The sequence below is a fragment of the Clytia hemisphaerica genome, unplaced genomic scaffold (assembly GCF_902728285.1).
Source record: "Clytia hemisphaerica strain Z4C2 unplaced genomic scaffold, Clytia hemisphaerica genome assembly, whole genome shotgun sequence".
Classification (NCBI taxonomy): domain Eukaryota; kingdom Metazoa; phylum Cnidaria; class Hydrozoa; order Leptothecata; family Clytiidae; genus Clytia; species Clytia hemisphaerica.
The window spans coordinates 473,597-496,467 of NW_027103902.1; the positions used below are offsets into that span (position 1 = coordinate 473,597).

A 22,871-nucleotide genomic window follows, 5' to 3' on the forward strand; every position below is an offset into this window, starting at 1 on the left:
TGAAGACGAATTTAAACTTAAAGATCTGCCGTTTCAATTGTCTTTGAAGCTCGTAGTAGGCATAAACACGTTTTCTTATCTAAAAAGGTCAAGATAGGAGAAATAAGAGTTTTTTAAAGGTAATAGAACACAGGTCCAGAAAGATGATCAATGATCTAAAGAGCTGGCAGAATATTAATTTTTGAAAATTTGAGTCCATTTTTGTTTTTATTTCAAATATTAGAAAAAACATCTAAAAAAGGCGACTAGACATAAATTATTACTTTTCATACTCAAAATTACATTAATATACTAAAAGCAAAATTTTTGTGGATACTTTTAAGAAAAATATACCTCGGCCTTCCCTTCACGTTTCCAAAACTGGATAAAATACTTTATTCTAAACAAAAATATTTACAACCTTGATTATCCAATTTTTAGAGTGTTTATTATTTTGGCATTTAATTTGCCTCGCGCATTTAATCTCTCCAGCTTTCTTGAAACACCAAAAATGCCTCGATGTCTCGTACAAAATTTGCAGTGTCTTGTATCAAATCCTGTTATTCATTTGTCTCGATATCACCAGACTAATTTTACAGTGTTTTGTATGTAAACTTTCTCAAGCGATGAATCTTTTTCTTCTGCGTCGTCTTTTATTTCGCTCTATACGGCAAGTAGCGCAACATTGTGATTGAGCTTTGGCTGTGTAGCAATAAGAACGACCACCAGCGGCGTTATAGACCAAAATGAACATTTTACACGACCATGACAGTAAACGATCCTTGCATTGTTTGGTTCGGTTGATTGGAACTGGAACATAAAAACATGAGATTGTCAAGAAATTATTCATAACCTTGATAGATACAGAACTAATTTGCTATTGTCAACATTAATCCCGAAAAAGAGGATTTTAATGCAAATCCGTAAAAATCTCTAGAGGATAATGGAAAAATTTCGGAAAAAGTGGGTTTCAGCCGCGATAATAAGATCCGTTGAAAAAAACAAAACAATATCTTCATATCATGAAAAATCCCGCAGAAATTATTTCCCCTAAAACTACAGTCCACAGTCCATATGCTGTCAGATTTGAAGCATTCGTTGAAAAATGGGAAGCAAGATTTAATGTAAAATGTTCAAATATATACCTGATATGTTTAGAAGATTTTTGAAGATGTTGACTTTGTTTTTCGATGGAGATGCTGGTGACTGTAAAGGTCTTTGGTTCAAAGAAGGGCGGCGCCCTCTATAACGAATCTTCCTCGAGGGCGTTTTTTTACATTTAGTGAGACACGCCCTTGATACTCTTGGTTGCTTGCTGTCAGTGCAAAGCTTCGTGGGTGCAATTTTGAATGTCTTTTTTGATCGGCAATCTATAAGCCGTGTTTGAGCACCTTTGCCACAGCTCTTTGAACACTAAAAGAATGAACGAAAATATTATGTTAGACAAATATTTTTTGCTAAAGATTGAACGAAACATTGGAAGGAGCGGGGATTCGGACTGGGAACCCCTGGTCACGGGCGCTGACGCCTTGATCGTTCACGTTCCTTGGTCGAGTTCACGGTCTAGCGACAACGAGTGACAACAGAATGCTTCCGTCAAAATGTGAATGCATAACTTGAGAAATTTGAGTTTGGTTCCCTTCACGAAGGATTTGCATAATTGCCAGAATTTGCTCAGATATTATATCGAATATCTTACCGGTCCCCAAGGCTGTACTGTCCATCCGTATTTGCATTTCGTCATTCGACATCTCCTTCTGACAATTGGTTTAGTTTTTGGGTTGCATCCGTTAGGTCGTGAGCAAGTCACTTCTCGCTCCATGAAACCTGTTTTACCACACTTTCCTTGACACTAAATATTGAATAGATGAAAAATGGTACATTTAAGATGTTTTAAAGAGTTACATGATGTGGGTAATATGTCGAAATTTGTATTTGGGTCTCAAAACACAGGACAAATTAATAATTTGCTGATGAAAAATGCATCTGGTACTGGCAAATGGACACAATGTCGAAAAATGATCATATCAACCTATCTATAACACCCACAAAAAGTTAATTGATAAACTTTGTGTCTTAATTGATAAGAGACCTTTAAGAAGTCAAAACTGAGTCTCTACTTCAAACACTCGATTGAAATAAACTCATGATGACTGACCTTTCCCCATTTCGAAGCTTCCCATTTCAAAAAACAAGATCTGATGATACAAGCACTGACAGAGATTGGTTTGGTCGCCGGATTACATTCGTTCGGATCAATGATCTTCCATCCGCCATTTTGTTTTTGTTCTTTGCAAACAACTTTTCGTGTCTTTCTACCGTTGCCACAGGGACGACTGCAATAACTCCAATCACCTTTGTACCATCTGAGAAAAAAAAGAAAGTTTTTTGTCATTTATGATTTTCAAATTGTGGGAATAAAAATCCGTATTTCCAAGAACCAGTAGCAGTGACTATCGAGTAGGAAAAATCCAGAGCTTATTAATTGGTTGAGCAAGAGTTTTTGCGATTCAGGAAGAGGTCAAATCCAGAGGGTCTCTCTCTATGTCGATGATAATAATCCAGGGATTCCAAAAGTTAGTCAAAGATCCAGAGATTTGGTTCTGTAGATAAAAGTATAACCCTCAACAGTAAACATGCCTATAACGTTGGCTCCCTCTTATTCGATCAGACCAATAGTTTTCTTCGAAATGTTGAAAGATACGGCTTTCCAGCTAAGAGGGTCAATGTCTTAGTTCGAATGGGCTCTTCCAGAAAAAATCCGTTCATGGGGGGTGGAGGATATATTATTTTTTTCATGAATTACCCCTGGACACGGGTTATACCCCTGGACAAACATCAAATCAACGTCGTGGACACAAAAAATTACCCCTGGACATTGCAATTTTTTGGTATTTTTTCAATACCCCTGGACAATTCATCCTCCACCCCCCCCCCCCATGAACGATAGTTGACAAATAGCCTATCGTTAACAGTTGTTGCACTTACGCTTTTTGACATTTTTGTTCATTGCATGCTTTGACTTCATCGACAGGAGACTTGGCATGAACACATTTTCCGTTCTCAACAAAAGTCGCTTTCGTCCCTTCGAAATGTAAACATCTTGCTTTCTCTCGTCTCATGATACCTGGAATTGTCCAATGAAATTCATTTATATGCTATCAACTTTATGCCGGTATTTAGAAGATTACCCGTTTCCGTTACTTCCGTTATGAAGGTCTTGAAAAAAAAATCATATCTTCAATTCTTGACGAAATCAATCCTCAGAATACAAGAATGACTTTTAATCCAATCAGCGAATTTTAATAAGCCAATAAAATGTGGAGAATCTTTCTTAAATACCCAATCAGAATACGAGAAACACTTGAAAGCGACCAATCAGAGTACGAGAAACACTTGAAAGCGACCAATCAGAGTACGAGAAACACATATAAGCGACCAATCAAAACGTACCTCCGCCACATTGTACGGAGCATTTCTTCCATTGTCCTTGCATCCAACCAAATCTTTTGGCTTGTTTCTTTTTCAATTGTAAATCTTTCTTCTTTTGGGAATTCTTTTCGATTTCTTCTTTGTCAATGGGCATGACGTAACGATATTTGATTCCAAAGTTGTAACCCTGGAACAACACCTTTGAATAAAAAATGTTGGAACACAGGTCAACAAATTATCCCTTAACTGTAAAAAAGATTCTACACACCCTTAGAAATATAAAAAGACGAATCGCGAAAACTTTTAACACCTGATAGCTGGGAAGGGGTGATACAGGAATATTGTTTTTGTTGGGCAATTTTCATAAGTGAGGGTTTCTAGGTACATAAAAGAACAGAACCTTAACCGGGTTGCAAAAGTATGTTAAAGTAAAAGAAAAGAATAGATAAGTTTTTCACAGATTATGTCCCTTGAAACAAAAGTTTTATAAAGAATCCTTACACAGACGACCTCAGCGTCTCAGAGTCAACCAAAATCTGTTGTTAAACATACCTTAAAATGCATAGTCGTTTTCAAAGGTCCTTCAACCAGATACGTCTCTTGCGTTCCTCTACGTCGATACGTCACCGAGGTTCCGTTAAAATCATACGTTCCCGGCAGCTTGATGGTGTAGTTGCCATTGATATTGTAAGAACCAGGTCCACTCAATGCTAATGGTAGAAATGAAGGAAAATTAAAACCCTGGTTTCTTCTTGGAGACTTTTCCTCAGATTTATTTTCTTGGTGTAATGTAACAAGCGCTTTCACTTATCTATAGAATTGTAACCCTCTTAATCTTTGTTTCTCTCATCCGAGGTCCTTTTTTCATCTAGAGTAGAAGACTATCTTCAAATCTGTTTTTGAGCATCTATGGGTTCTGACGGAGCGCTCAGCTTACATTTCCAATAGATTAGTTTGTGACTTACCTAAGAAACTTGGACACGGTCTGACTTCCTGTACCAGTACGTTACGTGCACCGCGCGGGATATCAACTGCCTTCACGTAACCTTCACCAAGAGGTTGTGAAAACTTGCCTTCAATCATTCGACACGTATCTGCTTTTCCACCACATACGCCACAAACATCCGTAAAAAGTTTTGAATTCAATTTCAAGTCGCATCCAATCTGACGGCACTGTCCGTTAACACAGATATCCGATGATCCTTCATAGCAGGGTGTTCCGTCAACTACCTGACTACGGACACGTATCGAATAATATGCATTATTACTTTCCGGACGGCAATGTAGAGAGCATGGTTCTTTGGATGAATGGACAGGAACAAAGGTATGGGTACTGTTATTGATTTGAGAGCATTGTTTACGCCTGAAATCTCTAGACGATGCCATACAAGGTCTTGTGTTGCACGTTTTGTGCTCAATACGTTCCCCAGGACATGGTTGACCTCCGTTTCGTGGACTAGAAGATAATGGAATGAAATGTACGTTAGAACTAGGTTGGTTTCATTGATCTTTTCTCAATTCTCAAAGGGCAGTACTAGAAATCTAGATTGCTGTTCACCCAGCTGAGCACAACATTGTTAAGATTATATCTTGCATTTGCAGTGTTGAAAGTTCTTTTGTTTTCAGTTTTATTGAAGTATATAAAGAGGCTTCTTCTATTTCAAAATTCTGCATTTTTTTGTGAAAAACTGTGCAAAATCCATTTTCCGTCTCGAACGTAAAAAATCTTGCTTCGACCACTGTATTTGGATGTTAAGGACGTTGGATAGATGTTGATAGAATGTTATGTGTTTAAATGTACCTTGGGTTGTCGCAAAACCTTTCTCTTTGCTGGACACCAATACCACAGTGTCGTGTACATCTTGACCATCCCGTCCATTTGCTCCATCCACCGTGTATGGCATGCGGAATTTCCGTATTGGGAACGCATTTACCGTACATGCACCACTGTGAAGAAATAAAACATGAAATTTTTTCGTATGTTTTGAAACTCTCAATTATTCGAACTTCCATCATTCGAATTTTTCTATCATTCGAACTTGTTTCTAGTCCCTGTCGAGGAGAAACCCTCTGAAAATACTTTCTACTATTCGAATCTCTGTAATTCGAATAAATAAGATTTCTCGTTTGAGTCCCCGAGCGAGAGTCCAGTGTAGTTATATTCTAATCTAGATCAATATTTACTTGGAAACAATTTAAAGAAGCATCATAAAATCACTTTTTGAGACCTTCACTTTTGAAAAATGAACGTGATAGACAGAGAAATAAAGTCGTGCAAGCGAAAGTTACATTTTATCTTAAGGTCATACCTTTGCAGGGTTACACTCTGTCCCTTTAGCTGCAGCATCGAGTTTGGACATACAAAATTGTTCCCCTTCTACCTCACACCAAAGCTTTTGACACATCTTGGTCGCCATGCCCGTTCGCTGTTCCAATAAAAATATAGAAGAAGAACTTTGAATTACTTAGCACACCCCTGTGCTATAGACCCAGTTGCACCCTCTCAACCATGGTTTCGAAAAGTATCTTAGAAAACCTCGTTCCTCAAATTTTCATCCTCACTTAGCGAAAATGTCTACTACCTTGGTAATGCAGGGTTGTCTTAGTTTAGCCCACTTTAAATTCCCAACTTATGCAATTTGTTTATTTGGAATCGCCAATCAACCAGAATAACAACAGGGCAGAGTTTTCAACCTCCAAGTTCTTGTACGAAGCATTTTGTTAAAGCTCTTTTTTCTTTTGAGGTTTAGATTTTAAACAGGTTTTTACATTACAAATTTTGTAAAAACTTGTCTAACGCTCTTTCTTTCAAAATCTACTGTGGAGGTACTGACTGACCTTGAAATATTTACAATGTCTTGAGAATTTTCCGAACTGTTGTTGACATTGTGTATCAGCATCATAAAGTTCACCGGGGAATTTCCTTCGATGTTCGTATTCAATGTTGAAGACGGGTGCTTTGCTTTGAATGCAAAAGCTCTTGTATGAACTGGAAGTGAAAAGAAAAAATTAACTCAATGATAGCCTATATAAGACGTGTCATGACTTTTTTATGCAGTTTACGGAATAAAAGATACCGGTTTTTGGTGAGACCATGGGTATCGTAAAATTTGTTTAAAAAAAGTGCTTGCAAAAGTTACCTTAAATACGATTGCAGTTTGTTTGCTGAGCATTTGGACCATTTCATAGGTTTGGCAGAAACTGCAGGCCAGTGGCTAGCCATCATGTGCGACCGCCCATTAGACTGTGTGGCGCAATTGTTGTCTAATCCATCATGCTGCATTCCCAGGCTAAAGCATTGTCGAGAAAAGAAAGATATACAACCAATCAAATAGCACCAAGAACTTTTGAATAACTTTTGAACCAAGAAAGTTAAATACAGAATCTGCTAATTTTGAAAGTAAACATGTAAAAAGAGCCTTACGTGTGACCAAGCTCGTGTGCGATAGTGTAAGCAGTGTTTAAACCAATATCTTCAATAACTGCGCATTTTCTGTTGGAGCTGCACATTCCACCGATGTATGCTAAGCCGATCGTACCACATGGAACATCTGATCTCAAACAAAGATCTTTCCTATAGTGATGAAAAAAAAAACAAATAAGGTCGTAAGAATTACCTTATAATGGTGTAATACAAGAGTGGAGTGTTAAATTGCATCTTTTTTTCCTACAGAAAACAACCGAAAATTTAGGAACACAATAAACCTTACTCCAGATGTTTGAGTACTTTAGACTCTTATTATTTACTCGAAAAGTTTTAGGTATACTAACTATTTTTACTATGAAAAGATTATTGACGTAATATAATTTCTCCAATACCTCAGATCCTTATTTGTTCTTACCTCGTCAGCAGTAAAGCAACATCGAATTTCTGGTTTGAGTTTGGATTCCTTAAGTTCTGTAAAAATTGCCATTCGCAAAAACTTGCCAACGTTTTGTCTCCGTTACTCGAAATCTTAACCTGGAAAGTGAAATGGAGTAGCGTGGATTTAATTTTTAAATTCTTTCCGGAAAGTTTCTACTCGCAATTCTTAGAAGCAAAGGATTTTCTATCTACAAAGTTTAGGGGATAGACGTTTGTGATGTTTGTGAATGGGAACTTATCTCTTGATAATGTAGAAACCCTCATAAATAACCATAACTAAACCAACACAGTGTCTGATGTTTCAAGTGGTATATCCCAAACTTTTGGTGTAGGATCACTTACATGAGGTTTTTACCGTCTCCTCATAAATATTCAAGAAAGATTTCTCTCTTTTTTTGAAATATCATCAGATCTTTAAGAAAGGTTGGTTTAATAGTGGGTGTTTTATGATTTATGATTTCAAAATCCCAACATTCCATTGTCAAATATTTCTTAACCTTAGACTACATCATAGCCTGGGGGCTAAGGTGAAAAATGGACCGATATATTAATAAGAACTTTATGTGGGACTCATTTTCCGAAAAGCTTTACTGAAAGCTTTCCTGCCTTGAGTCAATCTCGATATTATTGTTGAGACCGGTTTTCACTTTCCCGCCAAAAAATAAGTCATCGGGGAACTATTTGGATTATCGGGGAAATTCGGGTTCACTGCACTCACCTCATCTGTGTCAAGAACAAGGAGTTTGGTAACGACAATGTTCACAATTGCACCCAATGATGGTTCTTTGTACATATCCGACACCTGAATTAAGTTGAGGATGAGTTAAATTCTGGGAAGTAAAAAGTTGAACTTTGTAAGTGCTTTTTAGTGGCCAATAAAATAGAATCAAGAATTGTAAAGTTGAAGTTGAAGTATGAAAAAAGTGAAGTATTTCATGTTTAGAGTGGCGTAGCATGAAGGTACGCTACGAAGCGCAAAGTTGTTGGTTTGATCCTCAGCCGGGTCATACCAAAGATTTACAAAATATTACTTAATGCCTCTCTACTTGATGCTCAGCAATTAAAGAGGAGGGTGGATAAATCCAGGGAAAAGTGTGGCGCCCTCATCCACCTTCAGGTCGCCCTCATCTACCTTCAGGTCGCCCTCATCCACCTTCAGGTCGCCCTCATCTACCTTCAGGTCACCCTCATCTACCTTCAGGTCGCCCTCATCTACCTTCAGGTCGCCCTCATCTACCTTCAGGTCACCCTCATCTACCTTCGGGTCGCCCTCGTCTACCTTTGGGTCGCCCTCGTCTACCTTTGGGTCGCCCTCGTCTACGGTAGCAAACTCATCTACTTACTTAGAAAGCTTTCAAAGGCCTTTTTTACGGTATCGAAGAAAGCATCTTACCATATTCATCATAGTCAGTACATAATCTTCAATGGTATCGTTGCCGTGAAATTGTATCATATCTTTATCAGCAACAACAAAGACTTCTACTGTTGCTATGACTTGTTGTGAGAATGTTGATCTTCTTGTACGTTTTTGTTGAGTAGTTCTGTTAATTTGTTGAACTTGTTGGTGATGGTTAGATTCTTTGGTGAAATGCCTAATGTTCATGTTCTCGTCAAAAGTTGTGTCTGGTTGGCCGTCTTCAACTGAAAAGTTGGAAATTTAAAATAACTCAGAAAAAATGAAATTAGTAGGCTGCTGGTATCCACTAACGGGTTCGTGCTGTTTATACTACCTGTGGTTTTGTAGAAGTCTGCGATTCAGATGATTATAGTTGATTATTACAGCTAAGCGTATACATATTTTTCTGTATATCTAAGAATTCTGCCGTAGAGCCAAGAAAATCTGTTACTTACATTTTCTCTCGAATCTTCCAGTCACACATTCCATTGAACGCCCATGTTCCGCTTTTTTCGCATCACTGCGATAAACCAAATGTGCGAATCCGCCATCTTGCGCTCGCATCGGTTGGATTTGGTATGCTTCGTTATCAAGATTAATATATCCCCTCTGTAAGTAAAGAGAAATAAATCATGTCTCACCATGATGTTGGAAATGGTAGGGGTATGTCTGCCGTGACACAATACTTAGATGCGTGGATATTTTGATGTGGTTTGAAGTTTTTTGGGAAATACAAATTTTTACATAAAAACCGCAAAGAACGTCACTTAAAGTATTTTCCGCCAAAATTAGTTCCTTTAATTTGTGTGAAGTTGCTATAGACAAATAATGGGCAGTTACTTATATCGGAGTCAATTAGCGGTTTGAAAAGTCGGCTTTATTTGACCTTTGTGTGGATTTTCGCCAATCAATTTTTTGAAGTGTTATGTCATTTATCATTTAGCCTGTGGTTTTCACAACATTTCACTTCTTTAGCTTGCGGGCTAACACTTTATCAGGAGAATGTTGACGATGGTTTAAGTAGTGTTACTTTATAAGGAAAACAATGAACATAGTCTGGCTAGATTTTAGTTTTGTTATAATTCAAACCATTTCAATGCTATAAAAGTATGTTTCAAACCATCATAAACTTTGTTTTTGCCTGAACTAAACGACCACGGCTTTTTCCTCGACACCATAAAGCTAGTTTTGCTCGAACATCCTTTTCCCAGCTTCTCGAAAATGAGCTCTTTGTTCTTAAATATGATCGTTCTAATAAAAAAGTACTCATTTTCATCAAAAATTAATCTTTTCACGACATAACGGATACAAAGTCATAAGCTTGTTCTCGGCGTTGTGTTGTTTGCTCCAACGATATTCGTAACGAAAATAGTCATATTGAATCACCAACCAATGGTCGTAGTTATCCTGTTGACAGTTCTTTATTGTGTTCAAACTGTGGTATCTATTGTATTTCGTGCTCGTGCTTATCACTCTATGTTGGTAAAACTACCACAAAATTTGGTCAAAGGTTTAAGGAACATTTCCAAAAATCACGAACCTCGGCAGTTTTGGAACACTCGAAAACTTGTAGTGTTGGTAAAGAGAAAACTGACTTCTCAGTTCAGTACCTTGAAAACATGTACTCTAGAGGAAAGTACTCTTTGTCTGAAAGGGAGTACTTATGGAATGAACGTTTAAGAGGTGTCCTGAATATCCAGAAAACGTTGAAAAGTTAATTTGATAGTTTGATTATTTTGATTTTGTCCTTATACTTCGTCTCATTTTATCATTTTACTTGCACTTTTAATAACCTAATTTTTATTTATTATTACAACACTAAATAATTACTGATGATGATATTAATATATCGAAACATGTTTAAAAATAAAAATTAACATTACTCCTGTCAAGTTCGTTCGACTATGTCTTGCTATTGACTTATTATACAAAGTCATAAAGTCTCAAATGTCTAGCGACACATTTTTCTTGAGCCAATCAAACGCGTCTATCAGATTTATCCGCGTCAGTTGGGAGCTTAGGTATTTTTCACTTTAAAACGCTTTCCCAAGCTGAAAACTACTAAAACCTCCTTCCCCTAGATCTTAGCCCTATGTTGCCGGAAGCCAGACTGATTCATAACACTGAAATAATTAATACCATTTACTTTGGCTTGGTCCTAAGAAGGAACACTTTTATCAGACTTTCTGAAAATAATCATCAAAAGATTCGGCTGGGGGATAAATTATTGTGACCCTTGGTTTTATTGTACAGTCCATTCACTCTCTTTACTGTGTAACATTTTTTTGGGTCATGTTTTGATTTTGCCTACTATCTTTCTTATGCTTGGCTCGGCGTCTGTCACCTAATTTCTTTATTTTTAACTGTTTTTTTGTTTGTCTCACTTGGTTATCTGGTATTAATACGTAAATAGAATAACCCTGACCGTGTTATCTTCGTTAGATTTGAATATAAAATCCTGCTTTTAAGACTCAAGTATCTATGCCATCTATAACTTCCGACCGGTCGATTTAGTCATTCTGGTCTGTGTTTTTGAAGTTTTGTATTTTCCTAAAATTTAGTTGTGAGCTCAACTTAATGTTGATTTGGAAATCAACCAACTAACCACCAGGAAAATTTGATACCCCCATCAATGATCAAACCTCATCATATATTTTGTTTCTTTGTGGACATTGTTTTTGACAGTGTAAAGATTTATGAGGTTTTAACCAATCAAATGATTTCTTTGGTGTACCTCAAGTGATAGGAACACTTTTATTAGAATTTCTCATACTAATCATCAAAAGATTCGGCTGGGGGATAAATTATTGTGACCCTTGGTTTTATTGTACAGCCCATTCACTCTCTTTTCTGTGTAACATTTTTTTGGGTCATGTTTTGATTTTGCCTACTATCTTTCTTATGCTTGACTCGACGTCACCTATTTGCTTTTCATTTCTTTGTTTTCAAGTATTTTTTGTCTGAATTTGTCTCTTTATTAGTAATCTGGTAATTAATGAAATAATCCTGACCGTTTGATCTTCGTTAGATTATAACTCCCGACCGGTCGTTTTAGTCATTCTGGTCTGTGTTTTTGAAGTTTTATATTTTCCTAAAATTTAGCTGTGAGCTCAACTTAACCTTGATATGGAAATCAACCAACTAACCACCAGGAAAATTTGATACCCCCATCAATGATCAAACCTCATCATTTATTTTGTTTCTTTGTGGACATTGTATTGTGACAGTGTAAAGATTTATGAGGTTTTAACCAATCAAATGATTTCTTTGGTGTACCTCAAGTGATATGATATTCTTGTGAAAGTAATCACTCTTGTCTAGTGGTCGACATATTGTACTAATAGTAGACAGCTGAACTTCAAGACTGATCAAGCCTTAATGTCAACAATTTTTATAAGGCTAGGTCTAGGGGCACTTTCATTTTCTCCGTTTCGATTTTGGGAAACCTGTAACGGCTGTTCAGTCCAAAATGAAGAACTAGAAATCTTGCAAGTCAATATTACTCTTCCTTGTATTAGTTTACCTTAAGTTTGAAATTTTCTTTTAGAAGACGTAGGAAATCGGGATAAAATCGGGAAAAATTACTTACCAGTCCATCACACGTGCTAATGGTCACTTTGGAATCCGATATTCCAAAAACGAATCCGGCATAATAACAATGCAAATGAAAAGAATCCACTAGTCTGCGTTCCAAACCATTTCCTTCTTTAGCCTGGATGTCGATTACATCTTCGGATGAGAAATCATCAGTTAATAAGTCGTTTTTACGGTCTAGTTGGATTAGTAAAGTTTGTCCGGAAATTTTGATTCCGATATAAAGGGTGTCCGGTAGGCTGATGTGTAGTTGTTCCCAAGTGATTTTTGTCTCCATTGTACGATCAAAGTAAATTGTTGGATGTAGGATTTCATATGAATGTAGTGTCTTTGCAAAGTTTTCTGCAAATAAGAAAAATGAGTCGAATTGTGAATTTAAAAACATGAATCATACAAATGGGAAAGGTATAAATCGTAGTGATTTCTAATTTCTGGGTACAACACCTGGTGAGAGATTCTCATCTCATTGTTCTCTTTATCTATCAATCTTTGCTATAAGATCCCTATGGGAAAAGGGATTTGATTTTTGAGTTCACTCGATTCTAAATTTTTTGTGGTATTTGGATTGATAAGCGTCGTGATTAAAGGTTTTGTTTTTAAATATGAGTGGTATCGTTTGCTTACTCATCAATTTCGATTCACAAGATTTTTCACATTGGATGGATTGACACGGATGTGGAGCAAGATTGGTCAGAAAGAGGAAAAGAAAAACATTTTGTGCTTATACCAGCATAATATAACAATAGGCAGGCTAGATACTGTCCTAATATAAAATATGTGTCTGATATGAAACGAAAACCCTTATGTAAAAATAAAACCTTGAAGAACAGGATAAGGACCTCCAAATTGAAGTTAGAAGTTCTTTCGAAATGATTTTTGACAAAAAATCTGTTTTTTTTTGTTTTCAATTGTTACGTGAATTATTTTTATTTTGTCAACAGACTAATCAACTTTCGGTTTCAACAAGTCAAGTAGTTATTGTTATTGGTTTTTCATAACGATTTTTCCAATAACTCTTGTATCGATCGTATAACGATAAAAAACCAGGAAGAATTTGACCACTTGTGACGTCAACCAAATAATATAACTGGCGAAAAGAATTAATCCTTAATGGATGTCTACTTTGAGAGAACACGCTTCACGGATTTTTACTCGGTAATTCTCTTTAAAGGTTTTATTCTTACATAAGTGTACACGTTTCATATCAGACACATATTTCATATAAGGACAGTGTATGGCTATTGTTATATTATATTGATATATATATATAAGCAAAAAATGTTTTTCTTGCTTTTCCTCCTTCTGACCAATCTTGCTCCGCATCCGTATCAATCCAGTGTGAAAAAGCTTGCAAATTAGAATTGATGAGTAAGCAAACGATATCACTCTTATTTAAAAACAAAACTTTTAATCCGAATCCAAACCCAAGGTTTTATCGAGATCTTCATTTCTGTGAATTGAAATTCCAGTTATAAATTTATTTGGGCGCTCAAAGACAAGGGAAATTATTTTTAAAGGCATCTTCTAATGGCTCTGCCGGCTTGTTTTGCCGGTGTTAGCCTTTGTTAGCCAGTACCGTTAAGTACTACCGTTAACTTTTTACTTTTATCGTTTCAATTATCACTCCCCCTAGAGGTAATATTCTTGCGCCAAAGCTGTAAGAAAAGGGGTTGAGATCAGGTTTAGCAGTGTCAAATAACTTCGAATGTCTGAAGTCTTTTGAATGTGAATGTGAATGGAGACATGACGTCACTGGAGCCTTGTAAAATTTTTCAAAACCTTAGGCGATTGGTAAATTCGATCTCAGGCTCCTCAGATTGCGAGGTTTGGAAAACATGGTGTTAAATAAATCCTTATTCAACAAAAAGAAAATTACATAAAATGAAAAATCTAACCTTGTTCTTTGCTTCGAAATAAATTTTCTCTTCTTCCATCAATTGAGGTTGTTAAAATAACAAGCGTCAAAAGTACACTAAAAATCTGTATAGAATACATTATTATAAAAAAGTTGTTCTTCTGAAATGAGCTATCGTTGCTATTCACGATCCACAAAATTTCCAAAAAGCGTTGTTTCTTTTTTAGTGAGCCTTACACTCGCTAACCATAAACTGAATTGAACTTATGTAAAACGTCCGCTTTATATACCAAGACGCCCCTATAAATATGAGACTTTTTATTAGAACAATTTCGGTTCTTGGAGAAATCGTCACTGACTGTCATGTTCTTAATGTTACTCTTAAAAATGTATTGTTTCAAAAGTTCAAAGACGTCTTTAGAACTCTGTAATGTATTGTCTTAATAACTTGGTTAGGATAAATTCACCACAACAGGTTTTCCAGATTTTAGCAAGTAATTATATAGGCGTTTTAAAGCATTTTTTAAATGATTTACGTTAATATTCTTACAAGCAATAATTGTTTGCGAGGATGAATTTTGGTGTTATGAAGTGACGGGGAAACTTAAGACAATGTCACAAAGACAACTTAAGCTTTGACAAAACCACCAATATATTATAGACCACTTTCTTAAGTTTTTCAAATGCTTTACTCATCGAAACATTTGTGTCTGTCGTACTACTTAATCAACAAACAATTTGATTGAAGGGTTGATTTTTTTTTTAAAGATAATGCTGTAAAAAAATTGTTGTGAAAGCATATATTAATCAAAACATCCAAGCACCATTCCCGCCCAGCTCTCGAACAATTTTATTTGGAAAATTATGGTAACGCGGTTTTGTGCTTCGTGCCAGCTGGGTTATGGCACCGTGCCACAAAAGTCGTTTGCCCTTTTTTTGAGGTAGAGTGGAGTGAAATATACTTAGCATCTCAAATAACGTTTCAGACGTTATATAGACCATTTCCAATCTAGAATCTGTTATTGTAAAAAAGCCCACGAGGAATTATTACTTCAAAATACTTCGTTCTTTACTGTATGTGTCTCTATTGCGTTTTTTCTCTCACTAGTCTTATCGTTTGCGTCTGAGAAAATAATCTACCGCTGTCCTATGTCGCTGAAATGAAGATGAATAAACCCACTCTCAGTATTATGAAAGGGGCGTTTAAAAAGAGTACCTAAATACGCTGATATCATCAAAAATTGATTTGACCACCTCACGGTTGCAAAAGATGAGTGGCTTATTGTTTCATATGTCTGTCTACAGAGATTTTCAAGATCAGATGATATCCTCTCTCATGATCTTATCATCCGAAATTCTCATCTATCAATGGGAGCTTTGTTCTCTCCTGAAACTCCTGGTGAGTTTTTTTGATAGTGAAACCCTTACTCTGGTTTCAAATGGGAGCCATGAAAAAATATCAATTATTACTAAACAATTCAAATAAAACGGCCACAATATGACTACTTTAGGCTTTCAAACTTCTCGAGCAGAAACCTTCGTGAGGTCGAAAAATTGCGAAATTTACGACATTTTTTTTTCGCGAGCATAAACTTTCAGCATAAAATTCCAGGTCTTCTTCTGGAATCGACTCACATTTTCTGCATTAAGCTTCGAAAGCTAAACGAATTTAAGTAGACATAGTTCACTCCGTTGAATACTTAACCTTAACCTCAGTTTCCAGTACACGCTATAAGAACCAGTAAATTTTGGCTCGGGCTAGGTTGTTCTTGATTTTATGAAATTTTAAGGTTTAAATGTTCTTACGATGTCCTAAATACGCTCATTTTCTTTACTTAAAATCTTAAAAAATTAAAATCTGTTACAATCGGTACTTTCTAAGTAATTTCTGAAATCTGTGGCTTAGGATTGCTCATAATTTCTTCTAAGGTTTTAGCAAATTTTCAGCCTCGTGGGTAAAAAAACGTGTGTATGTGAACACGTTCAGCTAACGTCAAGACAACGTCCCTAACGCCTAAATCACGTTACGTTTAACGGACGATCAAACCACGCTGTGCGCCAGCTGGTGAAGTGTGAAACAGTAAGCTACAGTATTATATTGCAACAAGCCTTTTGGTTTGGCTTATCTAGCCTTTACCCGCAAAACTGGAATGAGTAACAGTTATTGCACGACCGCAAGAACAAAATTTCTTTCACTGTTTTTCGCAATAATACTTTGCAGAAAATACTGATTATAAAATGAGTTATGAGAAAACCACACGAAAGGAAGCTAACGGTCTAACAAAGGAAAAGCTTTGATTCCTCCTTTCAACCATCTTATTGCAATCATGAAGGTTGCAACGTTGTTATCTAAAATTCTGAACAAAAGGTCAGTGAAGGTCTTACAAACCAGTCGTAAACTTCACACCAAAAAATTTCAAAAAGAAAAATATCACTATCAATGGATTCGATATATTTGCCATGTCAAGTTAAATAAAAAGAACAACATTTGTTAAAAATTGAAGCAGAAGCTTTTCGGTCTTATGCCATCATCAGTGCTATAGATAGTAAAATTAGAAATCAAAAAAGTTACAAATTTATCAGTCTAAAAACAATTAAAAGCTGTTAAAAAGTTAACAAAAGAAAGTCGTTAAAAATATCTATGTTACACCATTGCGAAATAAAATTAGCCGTTTTGAATCTAATTGGTCATTAAGAATAGGTCTCTGGGCAATGAGAGCAGCCTCTAAGTTTTTGCGTAATCGTGTGTTCGCAGGTGCATTCAATATTACTTTCCATTGGAACTCATGGTCAGGGTGGTTTAACAAGTGTTTGGCTGGTTCGGAGTTATGTTCAATATTGTTATGCTCTGACCATCTAGTTTCCACATTGCGGTTTGTTTCACCAATGTAATTCATACCACACGAGCATACACCTTCATAAATCTTACATGCTGGGTGTGGGTTTTTGTCCTTAGGACTAAATAATTTCTTCACTTTCTTTGTAGACCATTTAACTGCGAAATCAATCTTATCATTGGTAAAAAAATTTAATTTGTATATAAATCGTTTAAATAACAATTCATTACTTTCACAGAAAGTTCTTTTTCTCTTCAAACAGAAATTCGGGTATCAGACGATCATCATTCAATTTAGTTTCAAAATCTTTAATCACACTTTCAGTGAAACGTAGAGGAAAACCTGCATTTTTGAATTTATCTCTAATCACGTCTTTTTCATTTGTAAAATCGTTGCCAATACGATAGGATCTGTTCAAATCTCCATTTATCGCATTACGCTTATATCTCTTGGGTACTTTCGATGACCAATGTGTGGGTAATTTGTTTGGCTTTCTATGTACAGACGTTACTGCTTTCCCATCGATTAGAGTGATATTACTGTCTAGGAACAAATGTTTTTGTGGTAGTTCTTCATGGCGTGGAAAAGATGATCTGGTTCTCTAATCTTTCTTCTCGTAATGATATCATCAACATAGCGTTTGTAGAGAGGTGGTTTGATAACTGGGACGATCTCTGTTTCGATCTTGGTTAGGTATATGTTGGCAAGAGTAACTGAGAGAGGTCCGCCCATGGTGCAACCATCTATCTGTTTGTAAAGGCGCGATTGAAAGATGAATGTACTATCTTTAGACAAATGGTCTACAAAGAAAGTGAAGCAATTATTTAGTCCTAAGGACAAAAACCCACACCCAGCATGTAAGATTTATGAAGGTGTATGCTCGTGTGGTATGAATTACATTGGTGAAACAAACCGCAATGTGGAAACTAGATGGTCAGAGCATAACAATATTGAACATAACTCCGAACCAGCCAAACACTTGTTAAACCACCCTGACCATGAGTTCCAATGGAAAGTAATATTGAATGCACCTGCGAACACACGATTACGCAAAAACTTAGAGGCTGCTCTCATTGCCCAGAGACCTATTCTTAATGACCAATTAGATTCAAAACGGCTAATTTTATTTCGCAATGGTGTAACATAGATATTTTTAACGACTTTCTTTTATTAACTTTTTAACAGCTTTTAATTGTTTTTAGACTAATAAATTTGTAACTTTTTTGATAACTAATTTTACTATCTATAGCACTGATGATGGCATAAGACCGAAAAGCTTCTGCTTCAATTTTTAACAAATGTTGTTCTTTTTATTTAACTATCAAGGGAAAAAATACCCTTTACTCGTCAACATTGAATAAAATGTCACGTAATTTCGCTACTTTTTAGCCAATTATAAATCTTCTTTACACATGTAATTGCTTCATATCGTGAGCATATCTAGGCTAGGGGCCGTCCACATAGTACGTACACACTAAGGGAGGGATGGGGGGAGTCTTCTCAAAAGCGTATGCTTGCGTACAGGGGGAGGGGTCAAAGTAAAATGTACGTACGCAGAGAAAAATTTTTCATAGCCCTTTTTGTCGACTTTTACGCTCGCATCAAGGAAAAGAAAACGTTTCTTGATAAACATTGAGTTTCATGTATGAAATAAAGGTCCGAACCAAACGATTTGAATTCGAAATTTTCTTCAACCGAGGGGGGGGGGGGGTGAATGAAAAAGTACGTACTTACCAGAGGAGGGTATAGCCATTTGCGTGCGCTTGCGTACAGGGGGGAGGGGGTACTCAATTTTTGACATTTTAGTGCGTACGTACTATGTAGACGGCCCCCTAACCTGTGGTAGCTAGATAATTTATGAAAAAACTTTATTGCCCTCCAAACGATTTTCTTTACTGGTACATTGAATTTGAGCTGAAAACAATCATCATCATCATCCTTCGACCGTTAGGTCGGAAATACCGAGTATCTCTCTCTCCACAGCTCACGGTCTGACATAACTGTTTTCAGTTCTTCTAACTCGAGCCCTGTTTCCCGCCTCAAATTGTCGAGGAAAGTTCGCTTCTTTGAGTGTCGAAAACAATGTTGAAAACAATGAATTTTCTATCCCCAGTAATTTTAAGGTCTTTAGGAACAAGATTTTCAAAATGGCGAACCCCGCAAGTGACATTCATAAGAATGTATCAAAAATATAAGTGTGTATAAAGTTCAGTCAGAACTAATAGAATTCCTAAAAGTTAAAAAATCATATATTTATTTTAGTGACTCATCAGTTTATCTGTGACTAACTCACACTCTCACACTCTCTGCTGATTAAAATGACAATTGTCGGTCAAAAAATGTTTTTGAGTGACAGCTTCTACTTTACCACGAGATATTTTGTTCCTCCTTCATTTTTTTCACTGGTTCTCTACGTGACGACAGTTTGTTTTCGTTTCGTACTCCATGTGTCTGTTGCACTTCGGGATCAAACAGGCGATCTCAATCGAACGTCGAAATTCTGGGTCAAATTACATACTCTCTAATTCAATGCTCTACTTTTCGATACGCTCCCTTATTCGTTGATTATCCAATTCTGGAATTTGAGAGTGTCAACTTAGTTTCGATTGCTATTGAGTAGTTTGATGTTCATCGATTGCGTTCGATGTAAATCGAATCGGAAAATCACTACAATACTTGATTCAATTTCGATTACGCTGACACCGCGTAAGCATGCTACATTGTACTGGATCGCCAGAATTCATTGACTATAAACCTTTTTATATAAGAACCAGCAAGTTTTTGCTTATCTTCGGCTGCTCGTTTTGAAATTGCTCTTATCCTGTTCTTATTATGGAGGTAAGATTCAGGTATTTTAGACATTAAACATTAGACTTTAGATTTTATTCGACCCTTTCAGGGTGGCCACGCATGCTGGAAAAACTGGAAAACCTGGAAAAACTGGAAAAATGGCCTTTTTCTGAAAAGTAGCTGGAAAAACTGGAAATAGCCCAAACAGGAAAGCTGGAAAAACTGGAAAAACTTTTTTGAAATTTTAATTTTAACTTTATGTCAGGAATTAGTTAGAATTATTATGTGATTGTACATATATAATTTTCATAAGATGTTATCTTATGAGTTTGGCCATTCTCAGTTTAGTCCATCAGACGTTCTTTTGTCAAAGCATAGATCTCTATATGATCGATTCGAAAGAAATGTCTTTTGAAAATCGAGAAGTACCAGTGGATACCCCTTAAAACCTACAAAGATGCACTATGGGCTCTCTTAGCCACCAAACTTAATTTAATATTGTTTAGTTCACTTTTTTAAAACCTTTTATAAATGTACTTTCATAAAATACCTAATTTCGAGAATTTCAATAATCGCAAAGTGCTATAAAATTCAAAGTTATCTAAATTTTATCAAGAATCCCTTCAAAAAATTAAGTTTTTTGGACCTAGAAATTACACAATTGAATTTAAGGTAATAAAACCTATACTTTTTGGTACCTATACTATAGCTATGAAAAAAATAACTTTCTTCTTCATGGCTAGACCCCAAACAAATCTTAAGGCCCTAGATGTTCTAATTTAGGCTTTTAAAAGGTGTATTTTGATTTTAACGTACAGTTTTGAAAATATAGGTCCCAATAATCTAATTGCAACATTAGTTAGTTACTTTGCAGTGAATCACTGATGGAGACCAAAAGGACTATTTTATAAAAAGTTATTGGAGAGAAAAAAACCATTTTGTAGGAGCCACAGACAGCGTACTTTCAACATAAAAAGTTTCAGCCTAAAATTTTAGCTACATTTTCAGATGGAGGGTACCTCTATTTTTTGTAGGTTTTGAGGGTTAAGCGCTAGTAATAATTTTGCACTCGCTTATAGCTGGAAAAAAGTACAGATTTTTGGGTGAAAGCTGGAAAAAGGTACATTTTCAGCTGAAAATACCTGGAAAAAAGGATGTCTTTGACCAAAAAAGCTGGATTTTTTATCTAAAATAAGCTTGGCCCCCTACCTTTATTGTCTTTAAATGAAACCGGGATTGCGTGAGAGTCTCCATCGTTGAGGGAAAATGGTTACCAGGCTCCTTTTTAAAGGATTGTGAAATTTTTTGGCTTTAAAAAAAGTAATATCGCTGCCAAAAATTACAGCGTAGAAAAACAAACAAGTAGTCTCTCACAAGAGTGACGTTTTGTTTTTTTGGAAATTCTTTTTACAAGTGTTTTGAAACTCTAAACTCTCTCAGCGTCAAAGAATTTACTCAATCTCAATGAATCTACTTTCTCAAGTGCATGTTCTCACTCACTTATGATCCATTGACAAATATTTTTGATATTTTCTGGAATTTATGAATGAGATGGTAACAATCTCCACTGAATAGTCCTGAATAGTTGATATGGTATAACGCATACCCAGTGACAAATGAGTCACAGTAAAAGAGCGATGGCTAAGTTGTTCAAGGTATCAATGCTTTGTTCGTGGTTCGAATCCCCGTTCCTCCCAATGTATCGTTCTATTCATTGATGGCTGAGCCGGCTGGCCGTGGATCCCATAGAAATAATTGAAAGACTGTCTAAGTCCTAGATTACTGGGCTATGCACGTGAAATAATGATAAGTTTTCCCATTCTTACATTGAGAAATACTACCCTAGCTCCTTCGAAGAAAACAGAAGGAATGATTTCACATCACAATTATTACGTAACAACAAATTCAGGCCCTCCCATCGTTTTATCCATATAGTTAGATTTCCCCTCCTCTTTTAAAAACGAAACGATTTTTATAGATCAAACGAGAAGGTTTTACATAAACATGGAAATAAGTGTCACGTACGATCACATTTCTTGATTTCTCAATTTCTAGCTAAAACTAGGGCTGTAAAAATTCACAATTCAGCATATCTAAAGCACTTTCCTCCTTCCGTTGTCCCTCGGTTTAACCTGGTTTCTATCTTCATTTGACGCTCCCTAATTCGATTTCGATTTCTAGGGAAATTGGATCTTCAACAAATAAAGGAGCGTATCGAATAGTATGTTTCTAAGTGTAAACTATTTCAATCGAAAAAGGACGATCTATTGTTAGTAGACAAACAATAATGCCAATAAAATAAAAGGATTAAAACAATTCGAACAGAATCATTAAAGGGACCCCTCGCTTGTTTGTGATCTTTAGGAAATCAAACTATATTGGTCCAAAAACCCCTAACAACGTATTCAAAGAACATAAAATTTACTGCTAGTTCCTGTAGAGGTATCGAAAAATTCCTTTGAAAACAGTATGGCGTCTCCGTCTGACTGAAACCAACACAACCGGGGCTCATTGGGAGTTCTGAAGCCGATAAGGATTCTCCATAAACCCGCAACTCGACTCCAAGCAAAGGGTTTTACTCAGGAGAAGAGCGTGGATTCTAGACTGTTCGAACCGGAGCTGGCCTCTACACTTGTACTGTAATTTTGCGCCCCATTTGTGTCAACAACTTGGTGCGACAAGAGCGCGAGAAAATTCGAAGGCCTTCAGAAGCCAGTTGAAATTTCTGAAAGTTGAGTGCACATCAAAATTCAAAATTTGTAATTATGGAGCGAAAAAAGAGTTTTGCATTCTAATACTTGGGGAAGTTGCTTTTCATATGATTATGAAGTGAGTGTCTTATTATCATTTTAAAGCGAGGGGTCCCTTTAAGGGTACCTTTTTCACCTCCATGAGTTCCACGAAGTAGCAAAAACACCAAAATAGAAAAATCAGTTTTTGGGGGGAATTTTGGTAGAAACTTGAAAATTTTGAGAAAGTTTTGGAATTTTAGTCCTATTCAGTGTCACTTTTTTCGCAGTGATTGACATCGAAATCTTGATCGAAGATCATCAAAATCAAGAGTCTAAATCTAGCCTAAATTCGGCGTTCGGATCGTGTTCGATAATCAAATTTCGATTGATT

The 22,871-nt window shown here is 36.2% G+C and overlaps 1 protein-coding gene across 1 annotated transcript; it reads right to left on the minus strand.

The window, feature by feature from the left end:
- Nucleotides 1–297: 297 nt before the first annotated feature.
- LOC136808939 (A disintegrin and metalloproteinase with thrombospondin motifs 17-like) lies at nucleotides 298–14,381 on the minus strand. The gene is made up of 19 exons (XM_067065500.1): nucleotides 14,162–14,381; nucleotides 12,262–12,608; nucleotides 9,128–9,281; nucleotides 8,670–8,917; nucleotides 7,995–8,078; nucleotides 7,254–7,372; nucleotides 6,836–6,985; nucleotides 6,552–6,701; nucleotides 6,250–6,400; nucleotides 5,721–5,837; nucleotides 5,213–5,358; nucleotides 4,377–4,867; nucleotides 3,964–4,121; nucleotides 3,433–3,610; nucleotides 2,968–3,106; nucleotides 2,138–2,345; nucleotides 1,679–1,831; nucleotides 1,125–1,392; nucleotides 298–789 (listed from the first exon to the last, which is right to left on the minus strand). Exons 1-19 carry the CDS (start codon nucleotides 14,259–14,261, stop codon nucleotides 599–601), a joined length of 3,552 nt encoding a protein of 1,183 aa, XP_066921601.1. The 5' UTR covers nucleotides 14,262–14,381; the 3' UTR covers nucleotides 298–598.
- Between the last annotated feature and the right edge of the window lie 8,490 nt (nucleotides 14,382–22,871).